General features: G+C 51.7%; 1 protein-coding gene across 4 annotated transcripts in view; it reads left to right on the top strand.

Moving 5' to 3' along the window:
* SNX29 (sorting nexin 29) overlaps positions 1-14614 on the top strand; it is a 551544-nt gene that overhangs the window by 338750 nt on the left and 198180 nt on the right. For all 4 annotated transcript variants that reach the window (XM_047780471.1, XM_047780470.1, XM_047780473.1 and 1 more), the window contains one exon: positions 5559-5675. In XM_047780471.1, coding sequence (XP_047636427.1) covers positions 5559-5675 — 117 coding nt within the window. The remainder of the gene's footprint in view (positions 1-5558; positions 5676-14614) is intronic.

Raw genomic sequence — 14614 nt, 5'->3', positions numbered from 1 at the left:
ACTTTGTAAAACTTAGGTAGATTCTGAGGCATCAAGTGATTGTCTTCAGAGAGCTTGGGTATGTGACTAAAAGAACCGCCACTGCTGTTAAAATTTGGGAATGCCTTGGTCGCATTGATCAGGAAGTATCTAATTAGGCAGCCAAAGGCGGGGTGAAGCCAGATGTACCCGAATGTGATCAGGTAGAACATTCTGAGATGAAAGGGAATGCCGGAGGCATTTTTTTTTTAATTAATAATTTTTTTGGTATGATTTGGCAGGTGATTATGATCATTCCTGAAATTTTTACAGACTTAAAAGCTTTTTCAAAGACACATTGCTTTTGGAGATCATACTCCTGATGCTCCAGCTGGAAGGGATTGCTCAGTCTCCAGAAGCTCCAAAGGCATCATCTTACAAAGCCCAACTCAAATGTCACCTTCTTGATGACGCCTCTCCCCATCCCTTATGCCAGGGATCCTAAATAGGTGTCATCATGCAGGCCAACACGTGGATTGATTGGTTAGGGCTGCCTGGATGGCTTCTTGAGGAAGGGAGCAATGATTGACTAGTGATGTCTGCTAGGCAGCAGGCAGTGGTAGAAAGTAGTGGAACCTGATAGATTTCACCAGGCCCCTGGGCTTGGGCATTTAGGTGGGTTCCAGCCATTGGAGCTAAACTTCTGCTTGAACACATGTGCAAGTCGAGGTGCTGCGTGACTCGCCAGCAAGGGTTTAAGCCACAGATGACTGATTTAAAAAGTTGGGTCTGGGGAGTTCCCATCGTGGCGCAGTGGTTAACGAATCTGACTAGGAACCATGGGGTTGCAGGTTCGATCCTTGGCCTTGCTTAGTGGGTTAAGGATCTGGTGTTACTGTGAGCTGTGGTGTAGGTTGCAGAGGCGGCTGAGATCCTGCATTGCTGTGGCTCTGGCGTAGGCCAGTGGCTGCAGCTCTGATTAGACCCCTAGCCTGGGAACCTCCATATGCCGCGGGACACAGCCCTCAAAAAGGCAAAAAGACATAAATACATACATACATAAAAAGTTGGATCTTTCTACCATCTCTCCAGCCTAAAAGATAAAACCCAAATGCTGACTGATAAGCATTTGCACCTTATTTAGCTCACGAGTTGTGCATTTTCCAGACACAACTTAGGAACCATGTCTGCTACTGTCCAGGGGTTCTCCTGAGGCCTTCCAGAGACTCAGGGCTCAGTTCCAGCCCTTTGGTCCCTGCCAGGCTCTGCGTGAGGCTGCATCAGCTCCAGCCAGTGAACCTCCGCCTGGCCCTTGCCTCTGACTTGCCGCTGTCATTAGTATCGTCAAATGGCACCCTTCCTTAACTGTCTTCAGATTACTTTTCAAGGAAATAAATTGCTGGGTGTGGTAAGAAACCCACAGACTTTTAAAGTGGCCCTGAGCAGTGCTGGTGCCAGAGCGCAGTGATTGGCAGGGATCCAAGGCCCAGATGGGCCCTAGGAGGCTGCCTGGCATGTCAGAACCGATGAGAGAAGTTACTTCTGAGTGTTATCGTTGGGGGAAGCCCTTCCCTGATACCCTATCTTCTCTCTAGTCTGATTTGTCTCACCTCCAGGATGTGAACCCCATGAACTTGCTGTACCCCAGCACCCAGATCCGTGCCTGGCAGAAGGTTCGCAATTCTCTTGGTGACATTGCTGCTTTGGGGCACAGCAAGTCTCTCCACAGCCATCGGAGCTGCTTGCTACGGCATGTGCGCCCTTTTCCACCTGGCTTCTGGAGCCCTGCCTGTCTGCCGCCGCCTTTTTTGTGTCCTTTTTATGCGGTCGCCTGCCACGCAAAACCAGCTCTCATTCACTGAGCATTTGCAACGCCTGGGCGCTGTACGGAGCCTGCTAAGCGTGGCAGCCCTTTTCATCCACACAGCGGCCCTGTGGCGTGAGTATGGTCTTTAATCCCTGTTTTGTAGGTGACAGGCCTCAGGCTCATAGAAACCACACTGTCAGTTAGGTGATCCAGCCGAGGCCTGCCTTGCACCAGAGTTGGATCCCTTAATCACCTGTCTGCAAGCCTCCGGGCCTTTGCACCTGCTGTTTTTGCTGCAAAGGGGTGACCTCCTAGAGCTCTGCATGTTTATGGAACACAGAAGGCCCATGGGACTGAGTGACATTAGGGAGAGAGGCCAGTGCCAGCTGTGGAAGGTGGTTGGATTTTTATCTTTAGGGCAGTGGGAGGCATTGAAGGTTTTAAACAGCAGGTAACAGTATCAGATGTTGCTTTGGGAAGACCACCCTTGCTGCTTGGTGGCAAATGGACTGGAAGGCCCGCTCCCTCCCCCCCTCCCCCACCTCCCCTGTTCCCTGAGCTATTGAAAAAAAGGAAGGAGGGTCAGCTGGAACCTGTCAGTGCCCTCAGAGCCTCATAGAAATTCTGGTAGGCAGTGGTTGTGCAGCCTGCTTTTATTTTGATGATAATGGGAGCAATTTGTGAGCTCACATTTCCCTTCCGAGGCTCGCTCTGAATCTTCAATTCGTTTCTAGTTATGCTGGAGTCTGGAAAGAGTTATTCAAGGGTTGGGAAGCTCAGGATGGTTTATGTAAGATGAAAGCTGTTTCTATCAATGACTGTATGTAGGGATATGTCATGGAGAAATTCATTGCCGTTTTAATGACTGCTGGAAATTATCCATTCCATTTTGTCTGCTGGGTTCCATAGGATTTCTCCCCCATTCCCTGGTGAAATGAAAGCTCTGTCTGATGTGGTCAAGTTACTCTCTGGCTGCAAAAGAGAACTAGGGCTTTGACAGTCAGGATAAACACCCTTTGAAGCTGGGATGTTTCAATGTTTTATGCATTTATGGAAAATTGTTTCAACACTCCGGCTTCCACTGCCAAAGAAAACAAAAACAGAGCAAAACCCTACGTTGCTTTGGAAATGACAGTGGCATTTATTTAAAGCTTGCATTTAGAGGGGGCACATTAGCAGGTATTTAGCAGCGATATTGGCAGTTGTGTGTGTTTCCTGCTTCCTGTGTGGTAAATGGATTCTCAGCCCTGAGAAAACTCCTGGAGGGTTTATGTGATTTCTGTGTGGGGAGTTGAACAGGTATTGTTAGTGATATTGTGTTTGTTTGTGAAAGGCCAAAAGATCCTCTTAAGCTTTTTTTTATACACGGCATATGTCACGTGCATAAGGCAACCGACGAATATTAATTTTAGGTCTGTATGACCAAACAAAAACAAAAACCCACTGGTTAAAAGGCTCAGTGACGTATTCTCTCCATTTGTTAATTGTATGGTTCTTGCAGTGTCTTTTGTGCCATTTTCACCTGGCATTTCACACTGGTTTGGAAAAGGTGGGCACCCTGAGGGTCAGAGGGGTTGCCCTTTGAGTGAAGAGTCACAGAGCAAGTTAGTGGAATCATCAGAATTGCAATTGGGAGCCTGATTAAGTTCATGTTAATTGCACCTGGCTCCCCTGAGTTTTACATGAAGAATTTTAGTTCTTTTAAAGCGTCTAAGTGGGGAGTTCCTGTCCTGGCACAGCGGAAATGGAGCCAGCTAATTTACCGTGAGGTTGCCGGTTCGATCCCTGGCCTCACTCAGCAGGTTAAGGATCTGGCGTTGCTGTGAGCTGTGGCGTAGGTCACAGACATGGCTTGGATCTGATGTGGCTGTGGCTGGGGTGTAGGCCGGCAGCTGTAGCTCTGATTAGACCCCTAGCCTGGGAACCTCCATATGCCACAAATGCTGACCGAAAAAAAAAAAAAAAAAAACAAGAGTCTAAGTGGTTATTCTGAGAAGTGAAAGCGTGCTCATTTATGAAACTGAAGAGTAAGGAAAAGCAGAAAGATGGCAAGGGAAAAACACCCCTTGACTAATGTTAATATCTTCATGTCGTTCCTCCTGTTTGCCTTTTACCCCATGGAGCATTTCCCCCGAGATTAGAGGAGAGCTTCCTTGTATCCCTCCTGAAGCGTCCACTCAAGTTAATGATCCCCCTTCAAAAAAGCTTCTCCTTATGCCTTGTCTTTATTCTGAGAGTCTCTTTTTTATTTCATGTACAAATGGTCTGATATTATTCATGCATCGTATAGAATGTAGGGAGTGAATCCCTGGCTGAAGTCTGGGGTGTAAGAGGAATGATCTCTTGGGAAGAGCTGGGGTGGGGTCTGCTTGACCTCTGCATTCTAGGGGGACTTCCCTTTAAGATGCTCGCTAGATTCTTCTTTCAGAGTTCCTGTCAAGCATGGCAAAATGACATCTTGCGTTTCTCTAAAATATTAATTAATTAATTAATGCCACTTGTGCAGCAAGTTGGAAGTTCCCAGGCCAGGGACTGAACCCATGCCACAGCAGCCAGCCAAGCGGCTACACTGACAACACCGGATCCTTAACCCGCTGCGCCCCAAGGGAGCTCCTGCTCTAAAATATCTAAATAAATTACACTTGAATTTGACTTTAAGCCCCAATAAGGTGGCTCTTACAGTCAGCGAAATTGCTGGATGTTTTGACCCTATGAGATATCTTTGTTCTATTTGTTAGGACAGCTGGAAAATCCTGTTGTTGATTCTCCGCATCAAACATAGGCTCTCCATAACAACCTCCGTTTTTATTTGTTTGGGACCAGCCGGGAGTATTGAAATGTGGAAAAATCCGCAGGCTCATAGCCTGGGTTGCACAACAGCGTGACAGGGTTGTGGCCTGTGCCCAGGGGTCCAGAGCCTGGGTCTGGAGGCAGCCCTTTATGAGCCGTCTAACCTTGAGCCAGCTGCTCAGACACCTCTGATACTGATCCCCTCTCCGGGAGCAGGACTACTTCCTGGCGTAGAGTGAGCGGTGAGCATAGCGCAGCCGTGGGGCTGCAGTTGTGGGTCACCCTCATCTTCTTCAGCAAGGCTCTGGTTCTGTTTTCTTGGTTTTCAGAACCAAGGTCCTGGTGAACAGGGATGGGTTGGTCCTTCTCCTTGTGCTGTAGGCTGCCTGGGAAATTCTCGACTGTCACACCTACGCTGAGAAAGCACACCTTTGCCAGAAAAGTGTTCATTTCTTAGGAACAAAAGCCCAAGATCCAAAAAACACCTGCTATAGTCATATTCTTTTTTTTTTGTCTTTTTGCTATTTCTTGGGCCGCTTCCATGGCATATGGAGGTTCCCAGGCTAGGGGTCGAATCGTAGCTGTAGCCACCGGCCTACGCCAGACCCACAGCAACGCGGGATCCGAGCCGCGTCTGCGACCTACACCACAGCTCACGGCGACGCCGGATCGTTAACCCACTGAGCAAGGGCAGGGACCGAACCCACAACCTCATGGTTCCTAGTCGGACTCGTTAACCACTGCGCCACGACAGGAGCTCCTATGGTCATATTCTGACCACAAACTGGGGACCATTGATTCCACAGTGTACAAATCCACCACGTCAAAAATGTGTTTCACTTATGGGTGGGTTTGCGTAGCTCGTAAGCAAGCAGTGTTACTGCTTCCAGCCCAGCACCTTCCCTGTGCCCTGCTGACGGGTGACGGGCTTGCGGAAGGTGGGACACGTCCCGGGAGAGGGTCTGCCCTCCCAGCCTCACTCTTTGGTGTTTGTGTGTTGCAGGTGGCGGAGATGCACGGGGAGCTGATTGAGTTCAACGAGCGCCTGCACCGGGCCCTGGTGGCCAAGGAAGCCCTCGTGTCCCAGATGAGGCAGGAGCTCATCGACCTCCGGGGACCCGTGAGTGTTGTCCCCTGCGCCCCCACCAGGCCCACGCTGTCTGTCTGCCCCCCCCCCCCCACAGCCCTGCTCTTCTGTTTGTTCAGTGTCCAGGGGACAGAAAAGTGCAGAAACTAAATGAGGCCGTGTCTGGGTAGGCACCATCCAGATGGTGCCTGTTTGCTTTCCATTAGTTGGGGGGGGGCAGATGTTAAAAAGATAAATTGCTGCAAAAGACATTAAAGCCCCTTTGGCAACGTCACCCCTCCATAGCTGATATTCTGAAATTGGCACATAGTTTTTCCCTCCGTATGTTTATGTTACTACTGAGATGTATTTCCATAGCAGTAACTAGCCTCAATTTTGTGTAACTTTTACCTACACGGTATCACTCGTACATATCTATTTGCCGTGTGTGTGTGTGTGTGAGTGACTGTCTGTCAGGTCCTTGCTTCAGTCACACTCATTTCCTTCCCATCCCAACTCCCATTCCTTGGGTGCATGTCCACGCTGCACTGTTACTTGATTCGTAAATACTTAGGAATTTCTTACCAAGAGACGTGTGCAGCACCATCCTCCTGCCATCAAGTTAACAGCAGTTCCTTGCTGTCATCGAATGTCCAGTCAGCGTTGACTTTTCTCCAGTTACTGCAAAACCTTTTTCCTCTTTTTTGCTCTAATCGGGATCTCCGTGAAGTCCACACGGCGCAGCTGGGCACTGGGTCTCTGGCATCTCCTTGAGTCCCTGTTCCTCTGCTGTGTCTCTTTCTCGCCTCGGTGCTGTCACTGAGCTGCACCATGGCCCTGTGAACTGCAGGTCTTCCTAGTTGGGACGTGGTTCATTGCAGCCCTAGTGACCCTCACCGTGGTCCTCTGTCCCTTGCCTGTCCTTTGAATGGGTCATTGGTCTCGGTTCTGTAAGTCTCCAGTTTGCTTTCTTGGACGCAATGCCTTGCGGGTGGTGGTGTGCGTTTCCGTCAGGAGGCTGGTGGCCGGGGCTCTGGGTAGGCAGCCTGGGCAGCGCCAATGGACCCTGAACCCCTTTGCTTACGTGAGTCCCGCCTGTGACTGTACCCTCCTCAGCATGGCCCTGCTCGCAGGGGCTCCCCTAATCCTGACAGGTCCAGGAGTGTGTACGAGTCTCCGTGCCTTTATTTAACGAGGGAACCGCATTTGGAAAGCACCTACTGTGCACTAAGAGCCCTTGGAGGCAGTGCTTTCTCTCTGTCTAATAGGCTGACGGAGGCTCGGAGAGGCCCCAGGTCTTTCAGTGAGTGTCTTGTGTGGCTGGATACAAACTCAGATTTGGTCACGAAGTCCGTTTTCCTCCTCCATGCTGTCCCAGCTCTAGGAATTACAGGGAGCAGGTATGGGGGTGGCCCCTGGGGTCACCCGCTGCCCTTCTGGACCATGTTCCAAGGGCCCCTCTGCAGCGGTCCTCCCAGCTGTGCTGCACGTCAAGGCCATGGGCAGCATCTAAGGCGGCTCCTCCTCTCACGATGTCCGTAGCCCTGTAGCTGCGAAGGACGGGGTGGGGGATGGGGAGGTCCCAGTGCTCACCTCTTTCTCCCAGGATGAGCCGAGCCTCTCTGAGGCGCAGGCACATCTCTCTCCCATCCCCGCCCAGTTCCAGGGGTCCTTGCCTGCTCCGCAGCCCACTGCGCTGCAGGGGGAACTGAAGGGCCGGCAGGGACCAACAGGTGGGTTCTGTTCCTTAGGAGGGATTCAGCCCCTACCTCGTGGAAGAGCATGTGTCCCCTCTGCTGAAGGAAACATGGGCCATTTCCTTCTGCCGACGCATTTCCAGAGCATCTTCAGTGCATTACAAATCCTCCTCGTGGATGAGAAAACAATAAACTAGTACAAATCAGTAACTCCAGGTTGCCATTGCTGCTGTGGTGCTGCGAGATCGGCGGCGTCTTGGGAGCGCTGGGTCACAGGTTCAATCCCCGCGCAGTGGGTTAGGGATCCGGCATTACCGCAGCTGTGGTTTAAGTGTGGCTGCGGCTCAGGTCTGATTTTTCAGCCTGGGAACTCCAGGTGCCATGGGCCAGCCAAAAATGAATTAAAAAAAAAAAAAGTCACTCCAGGTTTAATAGCTAATATTTATTGAGTAATTGATGTCTGCCAAAGTTTTAACTAAATGCTTTCAAAGTAATGGTATTTCCTTTAGTCCTCAGCAACCCTGGCAGTAATTACTGTTGTGATCCTCATTTTGCAGAGGAAACTGAGGCTTGGAGATGAGGTCATAACTCAGCCAATGACTGTAACATGATGAGAAGTGACAGATCTGGGTCTGTCTGCTGTCAGAGTCTGGATTTTTTTTTTTTTTTGGGTCTTTTTGTCTTTTTAGGGCCATACCCACAGCATATGGAGGTTCCCAGGCTAGGGGTCTAATCAGCGCTGTAGCCACTGGCATACACCACAGCCACTGCCATGCCGGATCGCTGACCTGCTGAGCAAGGCCAGGGATTGAACCCGCAACCTCACAGTCCCTAGTTGGATTCGTTTCTGCTGCTCCATGATGGGAACTCCTGGATTTTTTTTTTTTTACTTCAGTTGAAAATGATGAAAATTTGGGAGTTCCCGTCGTGGCGCAGTGGTTAACGAATCTGACTAGGAACCATGAGGTTGCAGGTTCGATCCTTGCCCTTGCTCAGTGGGTTAACGATCCGGCATTGCTGTGAGCTGTGGTGTAGGTCACAGACGCGGCTCGGATCCTGCGCTGCTGTGGCTCTGGTATAGGCCAGTGGCTACAGCTCTGATTAGACCCCTAGCCTGGGAACCTCCATATGCCACAGGAGTGGCCCAAGAAATGGCAAAAAGACCAAGAAAAAAAAAAAAAAAGAATGCTAAAATGATTCAGTGTTAAAAAAAAAAAAAAAGAAAATGATGAAAATTTGGACTCTTGACCCACCTTGTTACACCCATGCGAAACAGCCAGGTCATCTGAAAGGGCACATTCAGTGAAAAATCCATCTCCTCCCTATCCCTGGCCCCTTGATTTTCTTGCCCAGGGGCCGTGCCAGTGATCAGTCTTGGGTTTGTCTTTCCAGAGCCAAGCGGTGCTTGAGTGAGTCGCGTGCACACACGGACTCATGTAGTGACTAGGAGCTGCCCTGTTCACTCTGCTTACGTTCCTCCCACTTCGCTACACGCTTTAGAGGTCTAAGCGATCATTTTATCAGAGGGTCTTTATTTCGCACGGAAACTGCATCGTGCTCTTAGAGAGCCGCATCGTGTTCCTTTGAGCCAGCCTGGCCGTGGCCTGTTTAACCAGGCCCTTATTGACGGATGGCCAGTTGTTTCCCATTTTTATTTTTACAGTGGAGTTGGCGCACCATCCCTGTGAGACCCCAGGCTTAGAGTAGAAGCCTGTCTGGCAGCTCCTGGGGCTCCCCTCGGCTGGGGGTAGACCTAGAGATCTCGTCTTGCGGAATCTGGGGCACTGGGCTGGGGACAGGGATACCACCTTCTTCTGCCCTCCTCCACCCCTCGAAGGAACCCCTTCCTGAGCGCCAGCAGAGCTCTGGGTCACCACGTTGTGACAGTGTGTCAGGCAGACATGGGTCTTCAACTTCCTCCTCTCCTTCCGTGTTGAGGCCAAACCTGGCAGTCCAGTGGGCTCAGCATCCTGTTCCATAAACATGGCAGCTGAGATGCAGGAGGTGCAGGCCCTGCGGGCTTCTCACTGCGCTCCAGCACCTGCTCAGCTCCCAGGCAGCCTCTTGCTTCCTCTGTCTGCGGGGCCTTTGCTCCTGCTGTCCCCTCTGCCTGGAATAGGGCTCTGGCCCAGGGCACCCACCTCTCTGTGTTAGCTCTTCTCTCCTGAGACTCAACGGGCAGATTTTTCCGTGTGGAGCGTGATGTTTACATGTACCCCCGCCTTCTTCCCTTACTGCAATTTCATTTCTCTCTCGCTGCTCCATATCTCCCGGTGCCCCTCCTTGAGGGCAAGTTCCCTGTGTCTTTCTGCTCCGTTTGAATCCCGGGGACTCACACACAGCAGGTGCTCAGTACATGCGAGTGGACTCGTCGCGTGACCGGATGCCCGTCACAGGCAGTATGTGGTGGAGTCCCGGTTTCCGCTGTGCCTTCCTCTCTCCTCCTGCCCCGCTGCTCTTCACTTCAAGTCTGAATGCCCTTTAGGACGGTGACATCCCTTCACCCCGAGGCAGCTGGAATTGTCATCAGATCCTCTCCTGCGGGCAGGTGGGAATGGCTAGAGGGAGAAAGGCATAAGGCGGCCCTAAGGGAAGGCCATTGGGATGAGCTGGCCATGTGGGCATGGGCCCCTTGACCTTGTCATTATTGCCTCGGGCCCAGAGCCAGACAGCCTGGGACTAGGGGAAGGAGGCAGCCACAAGCCAAGCCGGGGTTCAGTTCTGGGGGCTGCTCTTCCTTTCCGTCCAGGGGCACCTGCTGTGGGAGGCTACCCCGCCCCCTTCACCTCTGCTCCTCTCTTCCAAGCCCATGTTGGGGGTCCTCCCAGGCCGCCAGCATATTTGAGCACCTCAAGGGCAGGACCGGGGCTGCTTTATTTGGAAACCTTCTAGCAGGTGGTGAGGGACACAGCACCAGGCTCAGCGTGGCTCCACGAGGTGCTGCCAGTCACACCGCCCGGTGCTGGGCACGTGGTGAGGGCCCTGTTCTTGTCTCCGAGTCCCCGGGGCCCAGCACCATGCCCAGCACATGGTAGGTGCCCAGTAAATGTTTGTTGCGTGAGAACTGCATTTTCGTAGAGGAGAGGAGGACTCCATGGACCAATAAATTTTTTCTTTAAGATAGGTGCAGGCGTATAGCACAGGGAACTTTATCCCATCTCTTGTGATAGACCATGATGGAAGCTAAGGTGAGAAAAAGACTGCATGTGTGTGTATGAGTAGGTCACTCTGCTGTGCAGCAGAGATGGACACAACGCGGAACACCAGCTGTACTTCAATTAAAAACCAGGCACAGAGACAGTTTCCTCTCAGTGGCATCTTTTTATGATGTTATAGACTTTTAAGCTAAATCACTTATTTTAATGAGAAGGAGTTTAGAATTAAGGGTTGATTCCCCCCCCCCCCCCTTTTTGGAATGTAAGTATTTTTAGGGCTCTCTCATTATTTCCCCTCCCCTCTGGTGTAAGATGTGAATGAATGCTGGCATGGGTTTTTTTTGCCTTTTTTTTTTTAAACCTTTTAGCAGGATTTGATTACAGACAGCCCTGAAAGCTCTCTGGGAGAACAGCTCCTATTTTAAATAATAAATGGAGACAGGGAACTAGAACCTTGTGAGATGGCAGGACGCAGAGGTCAATTAAAGTCGCAGCACAGGGGAAGCTGCAGGCAAAACAGCTCATTAAGCACAGGTTGGTTCCCACAGGGAGGCAAACTTGGTTTCACTTTATATAATTGAACTTGGATTCCTCCTCCCTTTCCTGCCCCTTCTATGGACCTCTGTTTCTCTGTTCCCAGTACCATGCAAATGGATGACCTGCGCTTAGGCAGAAAGGACAGTGCAGCCTGGTTTGGCTCAGGGTCTGTAGAATCACTTCCCTGAGTCAAAGCATCGGCCCTGGCGTTCCCATCATGGCTCCGTGACTGTATCCACGTGGGTTCCATCCCTGGCCTTGCTCAGTGAATCGGGGATCTGGTGTTGCTGTGAGCTGCAGACATGGCTTGGATCCCAAGTGGCTGTGGCTGTGGTGTAGGCCGGCAGCTGTAGCTCCAATTCGACCCCTGGCCTGGGAACCTCTGTATGCCGCCAGGTGCAGCCCTAAAAAGCAAATTTAAAGAAAGGCATTGGCCCTGGTCGTTGGTCGTCCTGTCACCGCTCTCACCTGTCCCCTCCCTGGTCTGTGTGGCGAGGGCCATTTCCTGGGTGCCTGGTCTTGGCATGCACGGGTGTCCTCCCTCCCGAGGACAACGCATGTTGATCAGGCGTATTTTCCAGCTGAGCAAACCCAGGCGCAGAGAGCGTGAGGTCTCACCCCGAGGCGCACAGCTTCGTGCTTGCTCACACGGCACATCCAGCACTGTCTCATCCAGCACCTTGCTGCTCCCTCTTCTCTTTTTCCTCCTTCCTCACAAGCAAAGTCCAGTGTCTCTTGGGCTCCAGACACCACCCTCCTGGGGTTTTAAAGACTCAGATCCCTCAGAGGGGAAGCTCTCAAATATTTCACTCCCTGCTCACAAGCTGCATTTCCCCCTTTCCTGTCTTGCTTTGTACGTCAAAGTAGCATTTTTGTTGTTTTAGCCCACTGATCACTTCCTCTGGGTATCATACAGGCTCTTTGGAAATCTGGAATCTGGAGAAGGCAGAGTTTCATGAGGGGACTAGTGATTCAGAGGGTGCGTGGGTATGGTCAGTTGCACATGACAAGGAGGGGTGCGCGATAGAAGCTGGGGCAAGGGTCTTCCGAGAGCGGCTTTGCTGCAGCGGTTTCCACGAAGGCACCTCCCGGGTGTCCAGAAAGGGGGATCCGGCATGCTGTGAATGTGTTATTTCTTCAAATTCTGTCCCCAAGGAGCCTCTTCTCTGATATGTTTCCCAAGGAATGCGTTTGGGAAGTTTGGGCCAAGTTCCGTAACCCACACGCTGGCTGCAGGGGCAGCCTGGCAGCCTAGCAGCCTGGTTTCTGCCATGAGCCCGCCCGCGGCCTGGGATCCCAGAGGGAGGGGGCACTGTGAGGCCTTGGGGTGAGTGGCAGGCCGGGCGTTCAGTCTTGGGTCTGACTGGCCTTGTACCGACTCCTCAGTCCGCCCAGGTCACCCACCTGAACCACACTGTGCCCCCAGGTACGTGGGGCGTCATCCACGCAGGCTCCTGGAGCACAGACCGTGCGGGTCTCTCGGACGTCCTGTGCTCCCTGTTGCTCCCTCTGTCTTTTAGTCTCTGTTTTTCTTCTGTCTTTTGGATCTCTTTTTCCCTGCTCCTCCTTTTTTCTCTCTCTGTTCCTTTCTTTCTTGGTCCGCCTTTGCCTCTGCCTGTTTTTCCCTCCCCCTCCTCCCCGTCCGTGTGTGCTGGTCTCTCTGCCGCTGTCCGTCTGTCCGTCCCCCACGCTGACTCTGAGAGCCGAGTCATGCTCTGTCCGTCCCCTCCCCCTCCCTTCCCATCGTCTCTAGTTTCGTGAACAGTCACACCATTCCAGCGCCTGCGGGTGACGCACTTCCTCGCAGGCGTCTTGAAAAACGGCACGTCCTTCCTGTTTCCTCTTTATCGTCCAAGACGTTCTGCTTTCAGGGTCCTGTGAGGTGGCTTGCGGTAGAACCACCTTCCGCAAGAGCCTTCGCAGACTCTCCCCTCTTGCCCCCACGCCTCCCGAGCCCTTGGCTGGCCCCCTCATCCGTTTCGGTGGCACTTAGGCTCCAGCACCTGTCACTCTGCGTTCCCATGTTGTGTTGCATTTTCTTTCTCTCGTCTGCGGACAGATCGCTGCCCTGTGACATTTTCCTCTTCTCGGAGGCTGGCACACACAGCAGATGTCCTATGAGTCTGACCACGCACCTGGGGTATCTATGGAAACCCTCTATTAGCCCCAATATTTGATTATCCAGAAAGGTGCCTTCCTGGAGCCTGCTGGATGGCAGACTGGCTGCTGTCGGATCCTCGCTATAAGCCGCTGAGTGTTTTCATGGGCCTCTCCCCTCCCTCGGTGAAATGACTGAGCTGGTGATAAAGATGAGAAGTTTAAAATTCGGGAGTGAGATAGATGAGAAAAGCTCATCCCAAGTTTTGTAATAAGGTTTACTCTGAAAGAAAATGCTTCCTGGGACTTTCTCAGTATCTTTAAAACCTTCAGAGGGAGTGATCTCATTTGAGGGCTGATGCTATTTAAGTACAGAAGCTTAATAAGAAATATATTTTTCAGCCGGATGGCACTTGCCGAATATCTAATGATCAAGTACCAAATTTTCTGCGGTCCCCCAGCAGCTCTAAACAGCGCATTCCAAATTATACGACGCTTTTTAATTTGGCACTTGGACATCCGTGCTCTAATCGCCTACCCGTCTTGATGGAGATTATTTTTAAAAGTGCCATTTAAGAGAGGCTACTAAAAATAGGTCTCCCAGAAAAGCTTAGCTTAGAAATATTAGTTTTTGACACAAAATCATCCAGAAAGATGCTTGCAGAACCCACTTGAAACAGCTCAGTGCCAGCAAATACAAGGCCCTCTTTGAGTCCGGTCATCTTTTTTTCTGTCACCAGACAAACACCCCATGGGATCACATGCTCCTTGACATCCGTGCTGGAGTCACAGGCCCATCTGCCCACCTGTGCCCAGGTTTATGCCCAGTTCACTCGTTGCCGTGGGTATTTGGGTTCCACTGGGGAGCCCAGAGGGGTTAGGGTTTGGGTAGGCAGAGCCCGGCCACCCAAGGTTTCTGGGAACTCAGAAATTCCGTTCCCGTCACAGGCAGAACTTTGTGTTGATTGGCAAATGCAACGGGTGCAAGCTTTGCCTCAAGGCTGCTCCCTTCTTGATGCAAATAGGAGGCAGAGTAGAAAGCAATCAAGGTGTGTACCCTTCGCTCCCTCAGGACTTCAGCCGTGACTTCCGGGGGGTCGGGGTTTGCCACCCTGGCTCGTGCTGTGTGCGGCCATCTTTCCAGAGGGTGGGGCGCGCTGCAGGCCTGGGGCAGACGCAGGCCCTCCCCCAGGAAGGTAAAGAGCAGGGTGCTGACTCTCGTCTGACTCGCGTCTCTGGTTTGCCCTTATCGTCACTTGGCCTGCAGACAGAGGAGCAGGTGACTCTGAGACCTTTCCCACTGCTGGTTCGGAAGAGATAGGAGCCAAGATCACAGGGCAGCCTCTGTGCCCCCGTTTTGCATACCCGCTGTTCTCCCATGTGGCTGTGTGATCTCTTCTCTTGAGTTCACTGCTCCCCGCCCGCCCCACCCCCGCCAGCAGGAGAAATGCTGGCATTTCATCTGACCCAGGAGCTTGAAATTGGGTAAACCGAAATCTTGAGCTCA

This window comes from Phacochoerus africanus, chromosome 5 (assembly GCF_016906955.1).
Source record: "Phacochoerus africanus isolate WHEZ1 chromosome 5, ROS_Pafr_v1, whole genome shotgun sequence".
Classification (NCBI taxonomy): Eukaryota; Metazoa; Chordata; class Mammalia; order Artiodactyla; family Suidae; genus Phacochoerus; species Phacochoerus africanus.
The sequence above is the reverse complement of the archived record's forward strand: the minus strand, read 5'-3'. Positions and strand labels throughout refer to the sequence as shown.